This window comes from Centroberyx gerrardi, chromosome 14 (assembly GCF_048128805.1).
Source record: "Centroberyx gerrardi isolate f3 chromosome 14, fCenGer3.hap1.cur.20231027, whole genome shotgun sequence".
NCBI lineage: Eukaryota > Metazoa > Chordata > Actinopteri > Beryciformes > Berycidae > Centroberyx > Centroberyx gerrardi.
In genome coordinates this window covers 13,754,297-13,778,461 of record NC_136010.1, presented here as the reverse complement: position 1 = coordinate 13,778,461, position 24,165 = coordinate 13,754,297, and the positions used below count along the sequence as shown (strand labels likewise).

The window sequence follows — 24,165 nt, the reverse complement described above, 5'->3', positions numbered from 1 at the left end:
TCTGATGCTGTATTGCTCTGCTTATTTGCTCTGCGTTGGGGACGAAGGAATTGGGGGACATTGGGGGAATAGGACAGAGGGTTCCCAAATTGAGGTCCAGTGACCCCCAGGGGTCCTTGAGGCGGCTCCAGGGGGTCCGCAACAAAATATGTTATTGGAATATTAGTTTATTTTCTCTGTTACTTTATGAGACAATCCGTGAGAGTGACTACACCATTAAAGGTTTTACTATTATCTCCTCACCAACAGCAGGGCTATGGACAGACAACACATATTTTATCAGATGATGTTTCCCTGGGAATAAAACCATTATCAAGTGGAGGTCTGTGGGCTAAACGTCTCTTAGGGGGTCCTTGTCATGAAAAAGTTTGAAGATTTCTGGTCTGGAGGTTAGAGAGGCGGCCTGCTGACCAGAGGTTGCCATTTCGCATCACTGGAAAAATGTGGGTGGGGAAAATGAATGAGTAACTCTCTTGCCTCCCTCAACAACTAGCCTAGTGTCAAGGCTCCCTTGAGCAAATCAGTTGACTTTCTCTGGATAAATCAAGGTTAGAAATACTTTTTCAGGCACTTTCAGTAGGTGGCGCTCTAAACATAACAGTTTCAATTACAAGGCAGGCAGCCAATATTAAAGAGCGTGAGAGTCAGGTGTTTAGTGACCTTACAATGACATTTCCTGCGACCCTTGACCGATCATGTAATAGTGAAGTGCTAGGAAAAGAAATAAAAGCTAAAGAGAGAAATAGAAGGCGCTTTTGTGTATTTGATGGTACAACAACATACACACAGGTGTAGCTCAAACTTCTTGTAATTAAAAATAATTTCTACTCGCCAGAAATGTGACTGAAAGCTATTGAGACCTACGTAAGTACTGTAAGGATGAGCAGATGCCACAATGTGCCGAGGATTTCTGAGTATTAGCACCGGCCTCAGCGCTGACCTTTCATAATACCGTAAGTAACATTTGTCACAGCCTGTAGGATGAGCTTGCCACTTTGGCTTTTGGCATGCGTTGGTGGGGTTAATGACGACGATGACGATGATGATGATACAATAGGCCTGTAGAAGAACAAAGACACAACTTTCCAACATTCGGTAGTATTTTCCTTTCACCTTTTTTCCGGCAAAATACGCTCTTGCGGTATTTTTTCTAGTATGTTCCATTCTGTACATTTTTTTTAGATTAATTATTTCATAAACTCATCTGCTATAGACTAGTGTGTTTGATGTAAGCTACGGGCTTCTTCTTATGCTTAGTCACATGGTCCTTATCAACCAACACACAGTAAGTTTGGCACATAACATAAAACTATTTGTGAACTAGCCCATAGGTTGTAGTTACTTTATAAAGGGGATTTGGGTGTTTTAGTTAACATTAGGCGACATCTAGTGGACATTAGCCATGTCCAGCCTGCAGGCTTTTTAACCTAAAATCTCATGAATGAATGTCACACTCGCAAGGCTGCTAATAAAACATTTTTTAATATTTCATAACACAGAATATATACAGTAAAATATAGTGATAGATTCAGTGCAACATCAAGCTGTAATAAATATGCATTCTATTAATTTAAATTACCAAATATTCGCAATAAATAACACCCAAATAAATACACACAGACAAAAAATACTTGTCTTTGAGTTATGAGGAAAGTAACGCAAACATTGGAAAACCAAAGACCTAAGTTTGAATTACACCTGAAGGACTGGCTTCCCACATCCAGTGTGACAATCCAAATCGACTTAGTCCGGTCTAGGATAGTCTTGGATTTGGTTTAGGTCTGGCAAACCCATATTAAATAACAGTTCATGAAAAAAGCTCAGAGCATTGGAACCAAAACTGAAGAACAGAACAGACATAGAAGATCTCACAAAATTTCCCTCAGGAAGACATTCACAGATGAATATTGTGATATGGCTCATAACAGAATGCTTCAATTCTGCCAAATAAAATAACACTGACCTGCAACAGGGGTAGATCTCTAATAAACCTAAATGGAAGGCAGCTAAGCAGGCTTATCGCTCAGACACGTTTGCATCTTTTCAAACTCAGAACCTAGTAGCTATAGATTTCTTACTATTCTGAATAAGTGATATTTTCTTTAAGGCGTGACATGACAGAGGATGGCATTCACTCTTATTAGCAGAAATTATTAAATTCATACCTCCTTGATATTTCTAGATTTTAAATTAATTGTGAGGAAACCAATGCATCTACCCACCGCAATTCCCTGTTTAAATTCACAAAAATTGCCCCATGAGAGTGACCTCAGTGTTAGCTGTGATATCCTAGCAGTGACTTGACGGACATATTATGATGCAAGACAGATTAAATGATAGGAAAATATTTCTGGGATGCTATTTTGAGTACCGATGTGCAAATTTCAGTTTGACTACAGCATTTGATGTTCTGGAAAGGCCTGCCGGGCCTCATTGGCTTGAGAGATTGTGATGCAAGATTGACTCAGTTTTAATGAAGGTAGCTTTTTCTCTTTATCAAAATCTCTGTAGGCCTGGCTATAGGTCTTGGTGGAGGTCACTGTGAGAGAGAGGGTGGTACTGCTCCTCCATGCCTGACTCAGCCTGCTTCCTGTGGGTCACTAGTCTCTGGTAGCGGGCCTGCTGTTGGTGGTCTGGGTCCACGTTAACCCAGCTGTTGGCCACCCACTTAACCCCACGGCTGACTGGGCAGTCTCCGTGGAGGGAGTACTCATCTAGCTCACCCATCCAACCTGGGAGAAGAAGATAAACAGTGAGTGAGAGTGAGGAGGAGGATTTTTTTGTGACAGTAAACATAATGGAGTGTGGAGAGACGGAGTGAAAGAAAATGTGGAGAAAGGAAGAATGGGGAGAGAAGGACAAAGGACAGACAGCAAAAACCGAACACTTCATACAACACTTAATATTGACGACTCCTCCTTCCAGCTGGTAAAGATGATGGCTATGTTTCTGATAAGATCATCTGACGTGCTTTATTTATTTATGGATTTCTCAATTCTGTAGCAGATCCCCTTAGCCTGTAACAGATCCCCTTAGCCTCAAATTATTTTCTCATAGAATTTACATGATTCACGCGGGTCAAAACCGCGGACATCGCTGAAAGGTGATTTTCGTTTTTCTTTTGCACCCCTGTTATAAGGTGACAGCGCCACAGAAGAGTGTCGATTACCAAAGTACACTTGCGTGCTTGGGTCTGTTGAGGGTCTGGTAAATGGTAATGACACAGGACTTTCCCGTGTAGGAAGTTCACTTGACTGTGATTGGCTCCTACACAGGATGGACTCAGATAAACATACCGTAACTTTCCCGGGTCGCGTGTGTGAAAAGGGTACAGGTAAAACCTCCCGTCCTTACCTCTACCATCAGAGAGGTGGTTGTACCAGAGGAGAGCCGTCCCAACTGTGGGGTTCACCCTCAGGTTCCCTCTGCCACATGTCTCCTGGGTGTCTGTCAGATCAACTCCATCCTGGACCAGTGCCTACAACACAAAACCGTAAACAGCCTGCGTCTAATCTTTTGTTTTGGAACTTGATATTCGTTTAGGTATCAGATTCCTTGTCAAGGGTCAGCACTGTCTGCGTGTTATCAGCAGCATTCAGGGCATGTGTATTTGACATCATTTCACAATGGCACAGTGGTGAAACAAAAAACACTTGCTGGTTCATGACCTGGGCTGTGAGCACACACACTCACCTCCTCCTCATAGGTGCGATTGTCTGCCACAGGAAAGGTTGTCTCACCACCCTCCTCTACAGAGTTGAGGTAGAATAACACAGTAAGATACCTGCGATGAAAAAGGAAGAGGAGAGAAGAATACAGATAACTTGTGTGAAAAAAATGTCTTACCATTCTACAAACAAAGGGACATTAACTGGTTTTATGCACCTGCACTCTGTTAGAAAGCTAATGACACTAGTTTGGCAGTGATATTTGATATCTGCCAAATGCAAAATGTAACTATAACAACAACAACATTGTTATAGTTGGGCCTAAAAACAGAAACAACATGAAACAAAAAATGTAAACCACTATCCAACCACTAAGCCAAAATGAGTAAACCTACAGATGAATGAGACCAGTGAATAAGACATTTATACACATTATGGTCATTCTAATGTAAAATTTCAGCAGTGTGTAGACAGTGACCAAATAAAAAAACTAGCCTAATTCAGAGATAATTAAGCTTGTCCATGTAAAAAAAATATGAAAGACTAAACTTAAATTAAATAAAAACTAAAATGTTTCTTATCAAAAACTGTTAACTGAACCAAAACCGACTACTAAACTAAAACAAAAAATACAAATCACACACACACACACCTGCAAGTGATCTCCGAGAGTGCAGATGTGTTTCCCGCTAGTCGTGTGTGTGCGCAGGTAGTCTCTGAGTGGGTGGGGCTGCTATCATGGTGGGCATTACTGAAGCCTCCATGCTCGTAGCGAATCACCTGCAGTGGCTCGCTCAGCTCAACCAGCGGAGAAGGCAGACGTGTCAGACGGGTCACTCTGAGTAAGAGAGAACACAAGACGACAAAGACATTTATATTACCAATTACGAGTGTGTGGGTTACTGAGAGCATGTCGACGTGAACCCATGCGTAGTTACCTGTTCCTGAGTGTGTGTAGCACTTGGTGTGATCCCGGGCCTTGGTAAAGCCATGTGTGTTTGCTCCTCCGTTTGACCTGACCCTGGAGTGTCCCGCTGCGGTGTTGTCCAGGGCGCTGGGACACGTCATACACACGCCTGAACTCCTCCAAGGTCAGCATGCCTGTCAGGCAACACACACACACAACCATTCAACACAGTGGACTATATTCTTTCCTTCAGAGAGCTGGAACACAAACCTACTGCATAATAACTACAAGGTAACATCAAGATAACAACAGATATGAATGACATTTAATCCTCTTAATTTATTATGCCAATCTGTTAGTTCTACACTATTCATTATCACAATTCCAGTTCAGTTAAATTTAGTCTTGAAGACTTGGGCAATGTGGTGTACAGCAGGCTGTGACAGCTCCCCTCTCTCTTTCCCCCCCCATTCCTTCTCTCTATGTACAACTGTATGCTGTTACTCTCAGCTGAGTGAACGTCCGGCCCCCCTCCCTCCCCCTGGGAGACCGCGCCCCAGCCGAAACAATAGCTCTGGGGTGCCGGAGAAGAGGTGGTTGGGGGGCGGTGTGGAACGAAAGAGTGTGTGTGAAAGGAGGGGCGAGTGGGGGGTACAGGGGATCCGGGGGAAAAAATTAAGGAAACGGGTTGGAGGATAATCAGATTTTAATGAGATAGGATGAGGCACATCCGGACCGGGACGCGCACAACGCCTGGCATTATGGCATCAGGTCAAAACGGTGTCACCCCTCTTCCGGCCTTGCCACTCACAAAGACTCACACGCAATCACAGCCACCCATCAGCCACTTACTCTTACCAGAAAAAGACCACTAGGGAAACACTCACACATACGCAAACACACACATGCAAAATGGATAGAGATTAGTCCCAGCAGAGATTGTATTTGAATTGCAGAAATTTGAATTTGTCATGCTCATCTTGAACTGTTGAATTCTAAAAATGATTTAAAAGAAAAAATGAATTCAAAAATTGAATTTGTATTCACCATGAACAATTTGAAATTTAATTCAATGTCTTGAAATCAAATGTGATTATTGCTGAATTTAATAATTAAATTAATAATTAAATTGACAATAATTTCAAATTCAGTTTTCTCAATTCAGATTGAACTCTCTGAGACACAAGCAAATGTGCAAAGATCAAATCAGCATTCTGGTACTGCAAGCAACTACTAGTTTCACTAGCCCATGTGGCCGGACATATGCTCTCTGATGTGGTGGCATCAGAGAGCATATGAGGCAAGTATAAGTTCCTGACCAAAAGGTAGATCTTGAAAGTGTAGAAATAAGACAAAGACAAAACTTCAACTAGCTGTTGAAAACCAGTAGTAGTAGTACCAGTACGCTCTCCAATGTTGTTGGATTTGATCTTTGCTCATTTGCTTTTCCTAAGTCCCTGGATGTGTCTCAGAGAGCTCAAACTGAATTGAGAAAACTGAATTTTAAAGTTAAATTCAATAAAAATCATGTTACATTTCAAGCCATTGCATTACATTTCTAATTGTGCCCTACAAATAAAATTTTTGAATTCATTTATTTAAAAAAAACATTGATTTTTTTAATTCAACAGTTCAATATGAGCATGACAAATTCTAATTTATGCAATTCAGATACAATCTCTGCTGGCATTAATCTCTTTCATACACAAAAACCTTCCCATGTGCAAGCTTGTATGCGCATACATATACACACGTTAATTCTTGTCATAGTTTAGTGAAGCATTGTAATACTTAACCACAACTTCACTGATATTGTTCTTGTGATGATCTTGGTCACAACAGTCACACACACGCACACACACACTTCCGCACAACACGTGCACACATACACACACCTGCTGGGCAGGCCTCTAGGCCAGTGAGTATCTGCCGTAGGTTATCTGGGCTCAACCAGGTCCCATCTCGAGAGCGTGAGTGACTCACAATCTGGACGAGAGACAAGGACATTTTTTCACTACAACAAAACACATACTGGCAGTTCACATAATTTTTCATGACTTCTGGATTTTTCTTGAAGTTCATCTATTTTCCTCCTCCCTCTGTATGGCACATGACTACAATAGATCTCTTTCTCGGTTTTGTCTCTGTCTGGTCACCTCCTGCTTCTGCAGCAGCCCGTCCTGGTCCAGGTCCAGCAGGCTGAAGACCTCCTCTGTGCTGAGAGAAAGCAGTGGCTGGTTTGACTCCTCTTGTCCCCCGCTTGGTGCTGTCGTCTGGCTCTCCATCAGGCCCTTCAGCTGAGCCAGCTGCACCACCACACGGCACTCCTCCTCCGACAGGAAGCCAGGGATCTCTGTCAGGAATAGGAACAAGACATGAGTGGGGGATATTAACACACACTGCAGTCTTTCCCATGCTTGAGTTAGGTGTTCTCAACACTTCTCAAACATCTTAACGTCCTTTGAAATAGAGGCACATGCATTTGTTCCACCTACCCAACTTATCTTATGCATTAATTTAGTTTCCCCATTGCAAATGATCTCATGTCTATATATGGCAGACTGGTAAGCCTCAGTCTGCCATATACAGACATGAGATTGTTCAACATGGCTCTTGCTTTTTCCCAGGATAGAACTGAAGTGACACAAGGAATAGTTTATCCTGGTCAATGACTTTGGACAGTACAACTGAGTTTCCGCACTTTATGACTTTGCCAAATATACAGATATAGCAATGGAAGGCCCATATTATCATAACACCATCCAGTCCTCAGTCTATCCTAGTTTAGAGAGAGGATTGAGGAATTAGAAGCCATCACAGATATTGACTCGGAGATGAGACTACGCTGATCAAAAGCATGCAAAGTGTGGTTGAGCTTCCGGGTTTGTTCACACAGCCAAACCGCTGTGAACAATGAGTCAGACCTTCACACATGATAAGATGAAAGTGAAGCCCCAAGTTGAGGAAAAGTAAACTGAACAAGTTTCTTTTCAACTGCTGATGGAATAGCCCAGCAGTGACAAAGACTTGCACTTGAAGGACATGAATAACTTACAAATTTCTCAAGTCTAAACATTTCCACTCACAAACTCTGAGTAGTTCAAAGTCAAACCAGAACGAGTATACACACCCACGCCAAATGGACCTTTATTTCACACAAGTGACAGTGAGTGAGTGATTGACCTTTAAGTGGATTAGAGGGTCTCAGTTAACAGTGCTGCTTGATCTGTCACACCACTAAATGGATTAATTTAGATTGCCTTACATTGCCTTTTAGGATGAGGGAGCAATTTTCAAATAGTTTGATCAATGTAAGCAAATATTAATAATATGATTAGGATGTGTAGGCTCCAAAAAACCTAAATAAAAATCTAATAAAAATCTTATCACAGTTGAGTAAAATAATTTCTCACCAAGATCTGGAATCATTCAAAACAAATTGTTTTCAGTCTTCAGTTTTCAGTTAAAGGCCTTGATTTGTGTGCAGATGTAAAATGAAATTACATCTTGTATTTAATCTTGAATTAATAAAAAAAAAAAGAAAAAAAAAAGGCATGCCACCATGTTCAAGTTTGTTTATCTATATAGCCCTCTCTCAGCGGTATGTTTGAGCAGATGTGTAAATGGTATATAATGAGTAAACCCTATTCCCCTTTGTCACTCTCCAGGGAGCCATTTGTGGTATATCCTAGCCCATTGATGGTTTTAATGAGCCAGGGCGCTGAATTTCTCCAAGAGGAAGGTGAGAGGTGTTCTGCGTCGCCATTTCCCCGGGGAGGGAGTCAGTGGCTGCTCATATCGCCGCCATCCAGTAAAAAGCTTATATCTCCTAAATGTCAACTTTTCATAAACTATTCAACCTGACCAACATGCATTTTAGAGTTTATCCAATGGGTTTTAAAAGGGTTTCATAAGACCAGTGGTTGTAGAATTTTCTGAACCCATAGAGGAGCATGTAGTCCTTCAAGTTACGTTAAAACATGAAAATCTTTTGATCTTGAGTTGCAAGGTTTTTTGCAGGACAACAGCGATATGTTAGTTAGTATATGGAACAGTATCAATCAGTATTTGGTGTCATTATTCTTTTTTACACCCACTAATGTGCAGAGAGGCTATCTCCACGCCACCCAACATCCACACAGTCAGACACAACTTCTTTCCACAGCTCCTTCCCTCAACCATTTGTTCTGCAGCTCTAATCCCGACACATTTACCACCTGGGTTACCTGGAAAATGATAGTCACACCACTGAGACCTAATTTATGTATTTTATCAGATAGATTTATAGGCGTTATTAAGACCTAAGATAAATGTGAGGGCATAAAGTACCGTTTCATTGTTCCCTCCTGTTCCCTTCCACCAATCCATCCGTGCCCGTCAGTCTCTTCCCCTGTTAATAAAAGGCTTCCAGCAGGTTGGCTGCCTGTACAGTAGAGGCCTTGTTTGTCCCCAGTGTCTGTTACACTGTACCCATTTGGTTAATCCCCATTGTCCAGTCAGGCCTCATTACTCTGGAGAGCTGATATGAATGAAGGGGACTGAGCCTTCCTCCTCTCCCGCCCTCCTCTTTCTCTCTCTCTCTCCCCCGGAAAGGAAGTGACCTGCTTGTCTGAACAGGAATCAGGCCACGGCTGCGCAGCGGGACAACACCAATTCTGTTTGTGTCCTATACACATGCTCTCACACACACACACACACTTGCAGTGGATCTCGCTGTAGCCTTTGACACATATGTGTCCACGCATAGGTCTCTCACCCTGCACTTCTGTCACTTTCACGCACTTTTCACATGTTGATTATCTTCTCTTGAAGGGTTATCATACTGTCACTAGAGCTGTGATGACCCAGCTTAATTATCTCCTTACTATTATGCATCTTTTATCTCTCGTCAACAATGATTAATCACAAAGAATCCCATCTTCCCCTCTTAGCAGGAGGGATGGATAAAGGAGAGGAGTGAAAAAAACGCAAAGAGGTCAGGCCAGGATAGAGGAGTTGGTGTGAGTTGGAAGAGAATTTGGGACGGAGGGGGTGGAGGAGTTTCACGACATGAGGGCGTCTCTCTTCCTCACCTCAAGCTGTGGGGATGGAAGGGGCAGAAAAGCCAGAACAATCCAAACGCCACAACATCCAGCTTACTCGTCTTGAGCTCCATCACACACACTTAAAGCCTCCTCACAAATTAATTAAGAGTGGATCCCCATCTCAAACACTTTAATTTGTACCCCACCCCTCCCCCCTATTGTTCCCTACGCCTCCCCTTACCCCTTCCTATGCAAATGTTATCACCGCCCACTATAAATACACCTATTCTGCCATCCCCTCCTGCACTGTCATACAGAGATCTTCATTCACTCAGAGACACACTTCAGGATTGTTTGCTCCTTTCCACCTTCTGTCCCAGGATGACTTCTGTGCTTTGTCCTCATTTTACCTCCAAGAAATCCCACCATTCAGCCCACCTCCTATTTCTCCTGCTGCTTGCTGGGCCTGGCAGCACATTAGCCCTTGGTCCTGGTGCTGCTAGAGCAAGAGCTGGGGCAGAGGGAAGAGTGAGAGCTGTGGCTGAAGGTCGGGTGAGATCTGGGGGGAAAGACAGGGGAGGGGACAGGGCGAGCGCTGAGGCTAACGCTGAAACTAGGTTTGAAGATACTAGTGTTTCTAGAGCAGAGACGGAGGCAGGAGAGGATGGTGGAGTGTGGGGCGACCCTGGCACTGGTACTGGTTTAGTGCCCATGCTCTCTATGGGTGGAGGTGGACAGTGGGAGTCCCGCAGCTCTTCTCGTTGTGTCCCCATCCCGTCGGGCATGGCCTTGTGCCAAAGCATCGGCTATGACACCATGAGGATGCCCAACCTGCTGGGCCACGAGTCTCCTGCTGAGGCTGTACAGCAGAGTGCCAGCTGGCTGCCGCTACTCGCCCGGGAGTGCCACCCTGACGCCCGCATCTTCCTCTGCTCTCTCTTCGCCCCTATCTGCCTGGACAGGTGAGTAAACACAAAATCGTTCTGCCTTTATTCTATGATTATATAGTCCTTTTTATACTCTTTCAATTCATGATGTGACTTTTTGTAGGAATTAAGATTATGATAGGACAATGTTTTGTAAGCTTAGTTCAGAATCCAATAATAGTCACAAGCCTGTCTCTGCTGTATCCCCAGGACTTGACTAGAGTACTGAAATGCGTATAATAGCCTGGGTCCCAGTGTGAGATTAAAATTGGGTCCCAGGCTGAAATAGTTTAAAGAACCCTTGCAACTAGGGTGCTGAAAAAGGCCAAGAATGCAATCTAGCTAATGGCAATGTGTTACTGAACAGGAATGTACATGCTGAATTGAGGTGAAATGCAGCTTTAGTCCATTGCCTACACAAAAAGAAACTCACAAATCAGGGGTTGCGATTAGTGCTTTTCCAGATTAAGTTCTTAGGTAAAAAATAGATAGAAATCAGAGGGATATTGTCATGGTTTCTTTGTAAAAAAAAAAAAAAGAGAGAATTACTAAGATAGAGCAGATCTAAGACCATTCATGAGAACGTCCACAGGTACAGAGGAATAAGTTGAGGAAGGGTTAACGGCCTTTTGAAAGCTATGCAAATCTGGGCTAGCCTCTCAGGAAAGTCCCTGGTTTCACAGAGACTAAGCCATCAAAGCACAACCATGTCCTTTATTCCAAAATGTAACACCTCTCATTTGAGAAAAAGAAAAGCAAGTGATGAAATGTTATCTGATCTGGTGTAGTTTGTTTCCACCTACAGTGCTATTGATTTGAATCCTTCATTCTATTCACTGCTGACAACATTCCCTCTCCATCCCTCCTTTTCAGGTTTGTATCGCCCTGCAGGAGTTTGTGTGAGTCCGTGCGGGACAGCTGTGCACCAATCATGAGTTGCTATGGCTACCCTTGGCCTGAAATTCTGCGCTGTGACCAATTTCCTGCAGACCATCTCATGTGTATTTCCTCCATCACCAACACTAGTGTTCATGCAGGGGGACGCAGAGGTAAGAAATTGGCTGCACAGATACACAGCCTTTGGTTTGCTTTATTCAACTAACTACTTAACTGGTGGTTTGCCTATTTCAGTGCCTCAGGCGAGCTGCCGGGACTGTGAACTGGAGGAGGCCTCCTCTTCTAAAGATACACTGGAGACCTTTTGTAGGAGTGATTTTGGTGAGTAGCAGTATGCCTCCACTTCTTCTTTCCTCTCTGGTCCAATCCTTGATTATATGCCCTTTAAGTTCTTCATTTTATTTTATCTTGGACAAGAAGTAGAAGACAAGGCGATAAAAGGAGGGGGCTCCTTATGCCAGTGATATCAAATATGTATTAATTAATGTATATCTGCTGTTCACTGTCTTCCCAGTGGTAAAACTACGTCTGACACGGCTCAAGTTCAGTCCTGTAAGTCTGTCCCAGTTCTCCCTGGCCTCCAAACTGGAAGTTCTGAAGCACGGACCCCTGCTGGGTGGGCAGATCCGCTCCCGCATTGAGCTGTGGCTGGAGAGGGATGCCACCTGTGTAAGGAACATGACACGTCGCCACCCTCGAGGTGGCACCTTCCTGGTGACGGGCACAGTGCAGGGGGAGCGCCTGGTGGTCAACAAGGCCTTTGCATGGCAGAGACACGACAAGAACCTGATGGCAGCGGCGCGCAAATGGAAACACCACCGATGCAGAAGCTAGGTTCATGTGTAGGGTTAGAGACGTAGAAAGAACTGAAGATCTGAAAGGAGCATTAAACTGCTATGGGCAATATGAAGGTTTAGGGAAAGCATAGGCATAGCATTTGTCAGAATTAGAAATCTCAAGCCAAGGTAGCAGGACTCTGACCGCATCCCCGTGACTGTAAATTATGCTTGATCAAGTCATGACCGTATTTATGTAATTAAGGAAAAGATGATATGGGTTGGACACAGGAGGTCTCAGAAAGTACCAAGCTCACTCACAGTGGAGGATAAAAAATACAAAATGATGAAAATGTACATATCTACGAATTATAGTATAGTATAACTAAATATTGCTGGTCTATATTTGTATGACATTGACAAAAAATTAAAAATTGTATTCCAAATATTGATGGTATCCCATTTATTCATGCATGGCAGCTAATACCCAAGGAGCAGAGTGTCCTTACCAAAGAGCAGAGGTTTCAGGCTGAGCGTCTTCATCTCGTGTGTTCTGTCTGGCATGAGAGACACCTGCTGAACATGACCCACCTATGCATGTACAAGAGGCGTTATTACAGGTGGTGATTACATCCCCTCCCGCTCCCTGTGCTCATCCTCAGCTGGTCTTGTGACTATCCCCACCTCACGCCTCAGCACCATGGGTGCTAGGGCTTTCAGCTGCACTGCTCCCAGGCTTTGGAACTCCCTGCCCCCACACATTCGACAGTCTGACACCATAACAGCTTTCAAATCCCACCTCAAAACTCACCTGTTCAAACTGGCCTACTCACTGTAATGCTCATCGTACTGTGCCTTTCCCTTATATCCTTACAGTGTTACTGTTTTTATTCCCCCTCCTATATGTCTGCCCACCTTATGTCATTTGTTTTGTTTTGTCTATGCTGGTGTCTTTGCCATGTTTCGCAGTTTTTACCTGTTCGACTATGTTTCTTTTTATGCATTGTAAGGCGACCTTGGGTGTCCTGAAAGGCGCCCTCAAATAAAATGTATTATTATTATTATTATTATTATTCACTCAGTCATGAGTTACTAAGTGGCATTATGTACTGATGCAATTTAAAGATTTACTCGATTCTAGGTTGGGCTGCCCCAGTGAAATTCTGAAATCTGAACTATCCAATCAGTATCAGTCATGAGTTCTCATTTAGTGGACTGACTGTGTATCAATGGCTTTTGATGGATAAGGATGGAGTGATAATGCTGTTATCACCTAAATCATGAACTAAAACTGTTGCCAAGACACAACCTTCATCACATTAAATAATGTAAATTTCCTCACCCGTATCCCTTCAATGCGAGGAAGACTGAAACTTTGACGGTAATCATCCATATCGAGGTTTCGGGAATGTGGGCCAGGATGGGGCAGAGGGCTTTCACCCTCGCTGATGGGTGCAGAGGAGGCCCCATCACCATTAACAATATCCCCTGGGCCGTTGTTGTAGTGCACGTAGAGTAGAAGGGCAATGACATTTAAGATGTAGACATGGAAGAAGACCATGACCACAACGAAATAAGCCCGAGAGCAGACATTACTTTTCTGGATGTGGAGTCGATCTCGGCCCGGCAGAGCGGAGCGATACGGGGGAATGTAGGGCAACGATGGGTCGTCGATGGGCTCATCCTTCTCTGATAGGTTTTCCTGAGCGTCTCCCATCATCGCATCGATGAGTGGATTAGTCAATTGTTGCACCAATTGACTAAAGAAAATAAACGCAATGCAAACCTGGTGGTATTTGCTAGGCACTGGCAACGTCTGTCATTATCGTTTTGCTGAATTTGCAAATGACACAGCGAACAGGCTTACCTTTGCTCACTAGCTGGCTGCCTGACGTTAGCCAACCTAGCCTAGCCTGCTAGTGCCAGATACCATCATTAGCTAGCTGCGTGCTAACCCACTAACCTCTGACTGTTTTGGACAAAGGTAAAACGCCGTCGTCCCTGCTGTTTTTACTCAAATATACAGGGCGGTTCCGCGCAAAAGCAAGCAAGATATGTCGCAAGTTGTTTTCTTTGGTAAACAAATGTGTCATCATTAACGAAGGTCGCTTAATCGCTTGATAGCTGACTAGCTGATGCGCTGCCCCTGACAACCTGCCTAACAACAAGAGGCAGACACGCCAACGACAGCGGAGGAGTTGCCTTTTCGACTCCTAAAATACACCATTAGCGCCCTCTAACGGTGAACTCCAAAGCAAAACAAACCGCAGACGTTTTGCTGGGACCCCCAAGAAATGAAAATACAATCTAGGTACAAAAGCTAAAGATAAAAATAAATAAACTTTATTTGGGTCATCGAATGAAAATGTTACAAATAAAAATGTTAGGCTATAATAACCCATAGTCAAACAGAACAAAAACAGATTTGGATGCCTACTATCAGCAATGAAACAATGAATTACAAAATAGCCACTTGGGCTAATAAATCATCTTTTTACAACGATTACACCAATTTACTTTCTATGTTCATTTTGTTGGCTAATTGACTAGTATTAAATGTCTTCTTTCATAAGATTTCTCTTCATACAATGAGAAAATAATAAAGAATGCACCTAAATAGAGACAATTGTTCTAAAATGCATACTTGTGACATTACTATTTTACATTTTAAATCTAATTGAACATTGGTATACAGGCTACTCAAATAGTCCCAATAGCTCATCTGGGCTGATGAAAACATGCTCTTGATACAAGGGAGAGTAGAGGGAATTCTGTTTGGTTGGTCCACATGGTGGCAGTGAAGACCAGCAGGCACGCTCCACTGCACAAGGGTATTTTGTTTGCTGTGTCATAGAGCATGTGATTTCCAGGGGGTCCCCCAGCAATATGAGGACTAGTTTAATTTCACTGTTATTTTATTCAAAGATAGGACATGTGAGAGAATGTTATAGGAATCTCTACTGTCAGTTGTATCTCCCCACTGTCACCTCTACTTCTACAGGAAACACAGTAGTCCAGCAAATCATATCCAACAACAAAAATCTTCTCATATGGGGGTCCCTGCAGACAAAATCTTACCAAATGGGGGTTCATGACCTAATGTGCATCAATTTGATGGGCCCCCGACAAGCAAGTTTGGGAATCCCTGTCATAGAGTGACACTGTAATGCACACCATGCTATAATGCCATTGTGTGTGTATGGGCTGCTTAGGAATGTAATTGACTGTAATCCCCCTGAGCCAGCTCCTCCATGTTTCCTGATAATAATACCCCCCCCCACCCACCCTCCCACCCTCCACAACCCCACCCTCTCTTGGTTTTGCATGCTGGGTGCACACTAACTCAGTGCCAAGTTGACTTTCATTCTAGCAAATGGACCTTTCCGGATAGACAACAGAAAGTATTTTACAGGCCTAATAGCTTATCATATTTTTTTACTCCATGGAAACTTCGGGAGGCCTATAGGTTTATGAATCATTGAAATGTAATCTTTTTAGGGAACCTTAGACTAAATTGGATTATTGTTTGTCAAAACCTTATTAGTCTATCCATGGGCAACTGGGAGTTTTTTCTTATTCAGACATCCAAGACACTTTCAAAAATGTTTTCCTCTGACCTGAGCTGATTCTGCCCAGTTTTATTCAGACTAGGCTACTTCACAAGAATAGTTCTTGTGAAAAAGAACAGTAAAAATATAAGTCCCTGTAGGAATATTATAGTGATATCACAGACGAAAAGAAAAAAAAAGACCACAAAGTACAATAAGCCCACTATAATCACTCCATTGCCTACCACAGACACAGATAAGTCCCTATAGAAATATTATAGTGGTCTTTCAATAGGGGTTATGAGACTTCTCTCTCTATTTGCTCTTGCGTTCATATTCATATGACTATAAGTTATAAAACTGGAAGTTGTCAGGCTTCTAACATCTGAATCCCACCTGCTCAGTGGCACCAGTGGTTTGAAACACTTATATGTTGACTGAAGCATCATGTGTTTCAAAACACTCAGCAGTAATGTTTTAGGACTGCCTGGTTTGTGATCAATATGACTTCAAACGTCTCCTACTTGACATCCCTTTTGAGGCTTCAGAACAATTTCTTTCAACAGAGTAAGCGAAAGCTTGGAAATTATCCACATATTTTCACTAATCCTGATGCTAACTAAGTGGTGGTGGGTGATACAAGGCTGTTGAATTTCCATAATTTTCAGTACATAAATTATTCAAAAGGAATTTTCTCTGAGGTGCATATTTAGATGGGAACTGGTTTTGAATAATGAAGCCTAATTTCCCCTGTGACATTGGCCCCCAAAATGAATCTATCTGACCCCCCTTTTCACACACACACACACACACACACACACACACACACACACACACACACACACACACACACACACACACACACACCCCTTGCGGTGTTTTCCGGGATCACGCCACTGCTTCCACTTGGGATCCACAGCAGCGATATGGCTGATCATCACCGGACGGGACGGTGTTGTTGTCAGCTAAAGCGAAACAAATCATGCGGTTTAGCCGGTCAACAACGCACTTACTGAGCCGGTGGGACATTGCAACACACCGTATAACGCAGGGATAAGACTTATCAGCGGTTAATAGGGCATCTATTGTGTTTTACGGCCAACTAGTTGGAGGAACTTGTCGCAGTGGATTCGTACCAACGTGCTGGATTACCAAACTCAACTGGAACAATAGTCTCCCGCAGCAGGAACACTTGAGCAGGTTAGTGACATCGGTATTTTGTTTATGTCATGTACGGTCAACGTTTGTGCTCCTGTAATGACACTGGCATAAGGGGGCATCGAGAAACAACAGCTATATTTTCAGGTTACCTTATCACCTGACATTGCAGGTGCCGTCGGTCTGTGTAGTTTCTGTTTTGTCTCGGAAAAACAAAAATATGTTTGCTTTTGACATGACTGTGATATATGTAGCATATTATGAAAGTGATGAAATCTGGCGTGAGATCTCCTTTAGGATAAATAACTATAGTAATCGTATAATATTAGGATACTGAACATCACAGCGAAAGCCTAAGTCCCTAGGAATATTATAGGTGATAACCATAGGAGATTGAAAATACCATAAAGTGCGATAACGACACTATAGACCCACTTCTGTGTGGCACAGACACACTGTAAGTCTCTATAGGGACATTATAGAAACATTCGAGTGATTTTAGGTCATGGTCGGGGAATCCTAACCCATGTAAATCCTTGGTTAAAACACTGAGAGCTGGACCCAGTCCCGTTCCTGTAGACTTTCTCACCCCAGCGGGTTGCTGTGTAACTTTTCTTTGCCCTGCCCGCCTCTCCTCCTCCCGGATACATGCGTCAGGAAAACACGGGGAGAGGAACTGACCAAAAACGCAAGAGGCCTGGGAAGGTAGAGGAATCTCTCCCGGGCCCAAGCCGACCCGTGTTGTGTTTTGTTTTTTTGGTTACATGATATTTAAGAAACGGCTGCTGCCACTGTGTGCGCTTTGCCTGCGGTGATGTCGAGTTATAGGCGTTATTGTGAGGATCTTCGCCCGTCCGCAAATGGGACAGTCCAGTGTAGTGTTGCAGTGTTGTCGATAACCTCACGGATAGAGCCGATGGCAAGCCGTATAGAAACACAGATAGCACCAACACAGCTCGAATTTATGCCAATTACAAACGCCTTTCTCTTAATATGTTTTTTCTCGGCAGCATGCTGGGAGTATCGCCGAGAGATAAATTATTTATGGCTCTGTCAATGTGGGATGTCCAGATTGGAAATGCGCATCCGGCAAAGCCTTTGCCCTTGCCACGAACCCCGAACGAAAAACCATATAATATTCCTATAGTATCCCTATAATAATCTTATAATATCCCTATAATACTCATACAGGGACTCAAAATGTCCGTGGTACTCAGTAGTGAGTATAACGACCTCATCGTTTTCATTCCTCATCATTTTTACCTCCTATGGTATCACTATAATATCACCATATAGTCCTATATTGATTTATAGTTCTGCTGTAGCCTAGTATTTGTATTGTATCCCTCCACAAATTCATATAGGATTAGGCCTATGGTTCTTCTTCCTGACTGTTTTTCCAAGCGGGACTTCCTGCATGAACTTGATTTCATACAGCCATTGTTCAGGATGTCCCGAAACCAATTACAGCTATAGGATCCCCCCTAGCCCGTGTGTCTTGTGGTTTGAATTTGTCCCAGTTATAGCCTGTTCTATGGGTAGCCTAAATAATGAAATTATGGGGATCCTTCTGCACTGTGTGTGACCCCGTGTGGAGCCAGATATGCATCCTGTCCAAATCCACATAGACAAAACACTCTTCTTCCTCTTGAGACTGAAAGTGTGCTTCTATTCTCAGGTCGTCTGCCTTGTCTTTTGCAGTCTTTCCTTAAATCACTCTATTTTTTTTCTCTGTGATTATATGTTTTGTGTCTTGTCCTTCTGCTTTTTTCATTCATTTTATCTCCTTCCCTCACTTAATTCCCCCTCTTCATCTGTCTCTGGAGATTTGGGTTAAGTGAGGAAAAAGATGCGGAGGAGGAGCCAGTGGGCTAATAAGGAGAATGGACTACTTTTTGAGTTATCTGTCGGTTTGTGTGTTTGCGTGCGTGCGTGTGTGTGTGTGTGTGTGTGTATGTCTGTGTGTGAAGGATTCTGTAGTCGGGCAGATTTGTGCATTACTCATGCATCCTCAGGCCCCTGCGCCAAGCAGCGCTCACAGTGGCATTGAGTGCCCATTCCCCTCTGCCACATTGTATGTGTATGCATGCACGCGTATGATTCATGTGTCCCTGATGCGTGGAAGACTGTTTGTTTGTTTGTGAGAAAAAAAGGGGAAAAGAGAGATATATGAGGAAACATGGTATCTGGCTGAAACCAAATGAGATCTGGGTCGGGCAAACTGCCTGATTCTCCCCTTCTGTTCTGACAAAAATTAATGTGTGTGTGTGTATTATGCGTGTGTGTTTGTGTCTGATATGCAATCAGCTGGTGTTTGTGTATGGAGTGGGGATACTGCCGGCTCAGGTCCTTGGGTTCATTCATTCTGTTGCTGCTTAAAGAGGTGGAATTGGCAGAGGGATCCCAGAGCCGGCCTGGCACGGATCGCATGCTGCAGTGCTGTGTGGCATCCCAAGCACTGGTGGGATGAAGTTTCTACAGCTGAATTTGAGAGTGAGAGAGACAGGGAGGTGGGATGCGAAGGGGGTAGGGGGGTGGGGGTGGAGAGAGACAGTGGAGGTGGAGAGAGACAGACGGGGGAGATAGAGAGATGTGAATTGTAAATTCTCAGCTTTCTCAGCCTCTCTCCGTCATCTTCTCTCTTCTTCTCTTCACCTCACAGAGAGAAGCTGCAGTTCCAGCCTGGGCCTGTAACCTAGCAACCCAAACGGTGTGTGTCTTGAATAAATCAGACTCCGTGTTCCCTCCTCTGTCCTCCTCAGGGGTGTGTCGGTGCCAGGCTCCTCACCTCACCTCCTTGCTAACACACCCACTCAGCCACACACACACACACACACACACACACATAACATCATAGAGAATGTCTGACTCACTTTCTTTCTCTCTCTCTCCTTCATTCTCTCTCTCACGTCTCTCACCCTATTAACCCTCGCTCTCTCTCATGTTTATTTTATTGCGCAGCGCTGCTTAGAAGCCTAGTGAAGTCATCAACAGACCGCTTTGAAACACAACTAAAACAGCGGCCTTCATGATGTGGAGTCTGCCCCTCTGCTCTGTAGGAGCTGTGTGTCAGAGCGGTGGTTAGCCGGGTGTCTGGTGAGCGTGGTCTGCACATGCTGCAGCCCGGAGCCACATGTCTCATCCCACTCACTGACATGCCTCTGCCAAGCTCTTCACACTGCCACGTCCATCTGCACCAGACAGGACACCACATCCAACACACACTCATAGCCCTACTTCCTTCCTAAATCTTTTCCAAAGTTTGACCAACACAAATATCCTATAACTGCACAGGAAATATCTTATGCTAGAGAAAGTAGGCCAGGTGCTTGGCATTAAACCATGAATCCATAAAAAAGAAAGAAATACACCCGTTATATTAGGCATAAAAGTATCGTACTGAAAGTATCTCATACAAATAGGTTTTAATTCTTGCATAAAAAACTATCCACTAAGTGTGTGCTTGTCTGCTTCGATATGGGACAGCCTATATCCTATATCACCAAAGTATTAAGAAACTGGGGATTTCAAGTATGTAATATAGAGTGATACACTGAAGTCTTTCCCCCTAAGAGCCGCTGTGTAATGAGATTCCCATTGCATTACTGTTCATGCTAATTCAACAGAGATAAGACGAAGACTGTGAAATTAGTCATTATTGTGTGTCCGCGTGTATGTATGTGCATGTGTGTTTGTGTGTGTGTAATGCTCCTGAGTGTGTGTGTCGACGGTCACTTCAGCATGTGTTTATCTGGTTAATAAGCAGGACATTATATTATCAGTATCTCTCCCATAATTTACTCCTGAAAACTCCTGGATGACAGCGAGGTCGCAGGAGGAGAACCCAATCTCCGTGGCCAAGTGCGCTTCTTCCCTGATGAAGTCTGGGAAAACATGCAAATGAGGGGGGGAGGGAGATTGGTTCCATGCTGATAATCCATGGGTAACGGATGATCTGACATGAAAGCGAGATGGTCCCCCCCCCTCTTTTTCTCCCTTCTGCAACTTTTTTTTTATCGTCTCAGAGAGATGCTTCTGGCCGAGGTGCAAACCGCTTCCAGCCGGGCTGATGTAAATTGGCAGACGCGATGTTGTTAGCGATGAATACTTTCCTAAGCGCATCTCCTAGTAAAAGAAGCCAGTCGTCCAGAGTGGGAGTAGCTGGGTCTCTGAATTCCCTCAGAGATCTGGGTGTCTCTAATAGGCCTGAAAGACTGAGAGTCTGAAAGGATGAATGGCTTTTGTTGAAGCCTCCAAGGTTGGACACAAAGAGAAAGGCCATGGGTGCCGTGTGTGTGTGTGTGTGTGTGTGTGTGTGTGTGTGTGTGTGTGTGTGTGTGGGGAGCGCGCATACACTTGTGCATGTCAGCTCCCGAGCCCTACGGGTTAGATAGAAGGAGCAGGAAGTGGAACGGAGACAGAAATACTCTGCCATGGCTGCCTCTACCTCCAGGCCAGCAAAGCAGAGTGCAGAGACAAACCAGGAGGAACGGGCCGCACCGAGCGACTCCAACACACATAAATACACACATGTAAACACACGTACATACAGTGAGAAACACACACACATACACTCACATAACCAGATTTTAAAGGTACTATCTCTCAAGCGCACTCTCTGCACAATATATAACTTTGGAAGCTCAGTGATGTGAAAAGGCGTACACTACACACACACACACACACACACACACGCTCACACTCAATACAGATACGCAGGTCAGTAGTGAATAGAAATAGCAGTGCTGGTAGGAAAAACAATACTTTAGGGCACTGCTTTTTTACCCATTTTGTTGTAAGCACAGAATGCCTCTCTCTCCTGTCACAACATATGTTTTGAGAGCAGCCTTCTATCAGTGCTGCCTGGTTGTTGTCATATGGTCTCCAGTTTAAGTTCGTTGGATCACTGGTGTCAGTGTGTGTTTGAGCCATAAAAACAGTTATGTATGGCGTACAGGCCTTGATGTAGAGCTTTATACTTGTGCAGTATTGATTAGTTTCTTGCCATTCTGTCATTTTTTCCATCAGACTAGATGGATGCTCTAGTTTACACGCTGTGAGTTCAATAGGGATACCTGATGGAGCAGTTGGAGCAAGTGAAATGTGTGTCAATCACAGCTCATCTGGGGGGGCTGCCGTTGTCTGAAACCTCTGGGCAGCTGCACAGTCAGCCTTTTCCATGTTTTTTTTGTATGTTTTTGTTTGTTGCTCTCTTTCTCTCTCTCTCTCTCTCTCTCTCTCTCTCTCTCTCCCACTCCCTCTCTCTCTGTCTTTCTTTCTGCAATGTTTGCACTTGGGATACATAACAATGAGAACACACGCTGCGTGAGCAAACACAATCATCGGGAGACCAAAGAACTGTAAAAAATGCAGAGAGGCTGCACTGCAGTAGTTTCAGTGCACAATGAAGACAAATGATAAATACAGAAGACTAATGGGGCAACTGGATATTGCGGTTTACAGCGAGAATGATGACAATGGACATGATGGTGACGATGGGGATGGTGGTGGTGATGATGATGATGATGATTGTCCTCTTCCTCCCCTGCCAGGCCTGTGGGCCCCCGGCGGTGCTGCTGAGATGGACAGGATGAAGATAATCAAGCGGAGGCTGTCCATGTCTCTACGCAGCGCTCGGCCCGTCGACGACTCCCTGTCCGAACTGGCCGAACAGATGGCTCTGGACGAGCCAACCGCAGCCAGGGACAACGGTGAGTGTGCACACACACATACACACACCATACACACATATATGGACAAGCACACCAGCAGACATACATGCAGACATATATGAGAGGCCATGTAAGAGTTAATTCAAACTTTGCTGTTCACACACACACATACATACACTTGTGAAATGATCACGCATGAAATACTTGTGCATACACGTATGAAACACTGGCACATACTATACATACTGTATGTGTCTATGCAAATATCTCAGTTAATCCAGAAGACATCTCAGTATAAACAGAAGAAAAAGAAAGAAGATGGCCGGACATCATGTGCTGTCATTATGGTGAACAGTGATTGCGTCACATCCATATGCTTCTTGGGTCTCGCACAATGATCAGTTTGTTGCAACCTCTTTTAAGACGTGTGTCTCACCACACAGCAGAATGCAAACCACGTCATCACTTAGCAATTTTTCATGTGCTCCACTAGTTCAAGACTTCAAGACTTCATTTGGAGCTTCGTCAACATGTGAAGAATCACTAAGTGATGGAATGGTTTGCAAGTGATGGTGTAGGTGGTGAGAGTCCAAACAGCTGCAATTGATCATTGCAGGAGACTCGAGAAGGTTATGCTAAATTATGGCAGGACACGTTGCAGCGCCCTCAGCTGCTTATGTCTTCCATTTATACTGAAGTCTGAATAAATATGTATGTTAATGCAAGTATTTTAGATTTATGTGAGTGTGCAAGTGCTTCACAAATTTATGTATTTATTAGTATGTGCCTAGATGCGAGTGTTTCATTCCTGAGTGCATTTCCTATGTGTGTGTGTGTGACCTACACAGCCTTGCAAACATCACTCACAGGTACAGACACACACACACACACACACAGAGCTTGACGTGAGCTATTCAACTCACTGGAGCCATCCTAACCTTCATCATCTCCATCTCATCAGCATCATCACCCTCACCTCACTGTGCACAGGACTTAATCCACAGCTGGAAGGCCATGTGGATAGTTGGCCAGCGAGAAGGTGACAGGAGGAATATATGGGAAATGTATGTGAATTCACAAAGTGTTTGTTTTGTGTATTCACATGAGCAATGGGGGACTATTCCTTTAGCTCTTAGAGGAAGGAGCAAACAGCAATGTCGTTCTAAGGACTTCTATGTGCCATCTGCTGGGCATCTTGCAGGACTGCAGGTCCTCATTGTGGAAAACGCAGAGAGACATTTCACCTGAGTGTGTGCGTGCCTGCAGTCTTGGTGTGTGTGTGTGTGTCCTATCCTTGTTTCAGACAGAAACCAGGTCAGAACACGGAGCAAGGGAAGCTACCTCTCCCTCATCAGCTGCTTCTGTCTCAGAGAAAAAGAAAGGGAAAGAGTGAGAGAAAGTGAGAAAAACAAGAAAAGTCCCTGTGTTCAAATAGCCGTGCTTATGTTTTTTTTTCTTAGCCCGGAGATGTGGGCTGCTTTGCAGTTTGGATGCAGGGAGTGTTCTGATTGTTCGCTGTTATCCCTGCTCCAAGGCCCCGACATCTCCTTCTTCCCCTGTTTAATTTCCCTCCCTCCATCTCTCCCTCC

The 24,165-nt window shown here is 43.9% G+C and overlaps 3 protein-coding genes across 4 annotated transcripts in view; 2 read left to right on the top strand and 1 right to left on the bottom strand.

The window, feature by feature from the left end:
* Positions 1–2,289: 2,289 nt before the first annotated feature.
* On the bottom strand, positions 2,290–14,293 carry LOC139928486 (transmembrane prolyl 4-hydroxylase-like). Its single transcript, XM_071921056.2, has 9 exons — positions 13,541–14,293; positions 12,708–12,789; positions 6,732–6,928; positions 6,471–6,561; positions 4,607–4,769; positions 4,321–4,506; positions 3,694–3,784; positions 3,355–3,478; positions 2,290–2,732 (listed from the first exon to the last, which is right to left on the bottom strand). The coding sequence occupies exons 1-9, from the start codon at positions 13,916–13,918 to the stop codon at positions 2,518–2,520; spliced, it is 1,527 nt and encodes a 508-aa protein (XP_071777157.2). The 5' UTR covers positions 13,919–14,293; the 3' UTR covers positions 2,290–2,517.
* LOC139928487 (secreted frizzled-related protein 5) lies at positions 10,278–12,256 on the top strand. The gene is made up of 4 exons (XM_071921057.2): positions 10,278–10,561; positions 11,399–11,574; positions 11,657–11,743; positions 11,937–12,256. The coding sequence occupies exons 1-4, from the start codon at positions 10,311–10,313 to the stop codon at positions 12,254–12,256; spliced, it is 834 nt and encodes a 277-aa protein (XP_071777158.1). The 5' UTR covers positions 10,278–10,310.
* A 2,388-nt stretch (positions 14,294–16,681) lies between the features above and the next one.
* The window catches only part of LOC139928476 (cyclin-dependent kinase 17-like), a 37,356-nt gene continuing 29,872 nt past the window's right edge, over positions 16,682–24,165 (top strand). For both annotated transcript variants that reach the window (XM_078288555.1, XM_078288556.1), the window contains exons 1-2: positions 16,682–16,946; positions 22,457–22,615. In XM_078288555.1, coding sequence (XP_078144681.1) covers positions 22,486–22,615 — 130 coding nt within the window. In that variant the 5' untranslated portion in view covers positions 16,682–16,946; positions 22,457–22,485. The remainder of the gene's footprint in view (positions 16,947–22,456; positions 22,616–24,165) is intronic.

Excerpts from the sequence above, each read along its gene's own strand:
- LOC139928487 (XM_071921057.2), top strand. The coding sequence starts at position 10,311 with ATGCTCTCTATGGGTGGAGGTGGACAGTGGGAGTCCCGCAGCTCTTCT. Across the intron at positions 10,562-11,398 it reads GCCCCTATCTGCCTGGACAG|GTTTGTATCGCCCTGCAGGA; the intron begins GTGAGTAAACAC and ends CCTCCTTTTCAG. Across the intron at positions 11,744-11,936 it reads CTTTTGTAGGAGTGATTTTG|TGGTAAAACTACGTCTGACA; the intron begins GTGAGTAGCAGT and ends CTGTCTTCCCAG.
- LOC139928486 (XM_071921056.2), bottom strand. The coding sequence starts at position 13,918 with ATGATGGGAGACGCTCAGGAAAACCTATCAGAGAAGGATGAGCCCATC. Across the intron at positions 3,785-4,320 it reads CTCTCGGAGATCACTTGCAG|GTATCTTACTGTGTTATTCT; the intron begins GTGTGTGTGTGT and ends TTTTCATCGCAG. Across the intron at positions 2,733-3,354 it reads CCACCTCTCTGATGGTAGAG|GTTGGATGGGTGAGCTAGAT; the intron begins GTAAGGACGGGA and ends TTCTTCTCCCAG.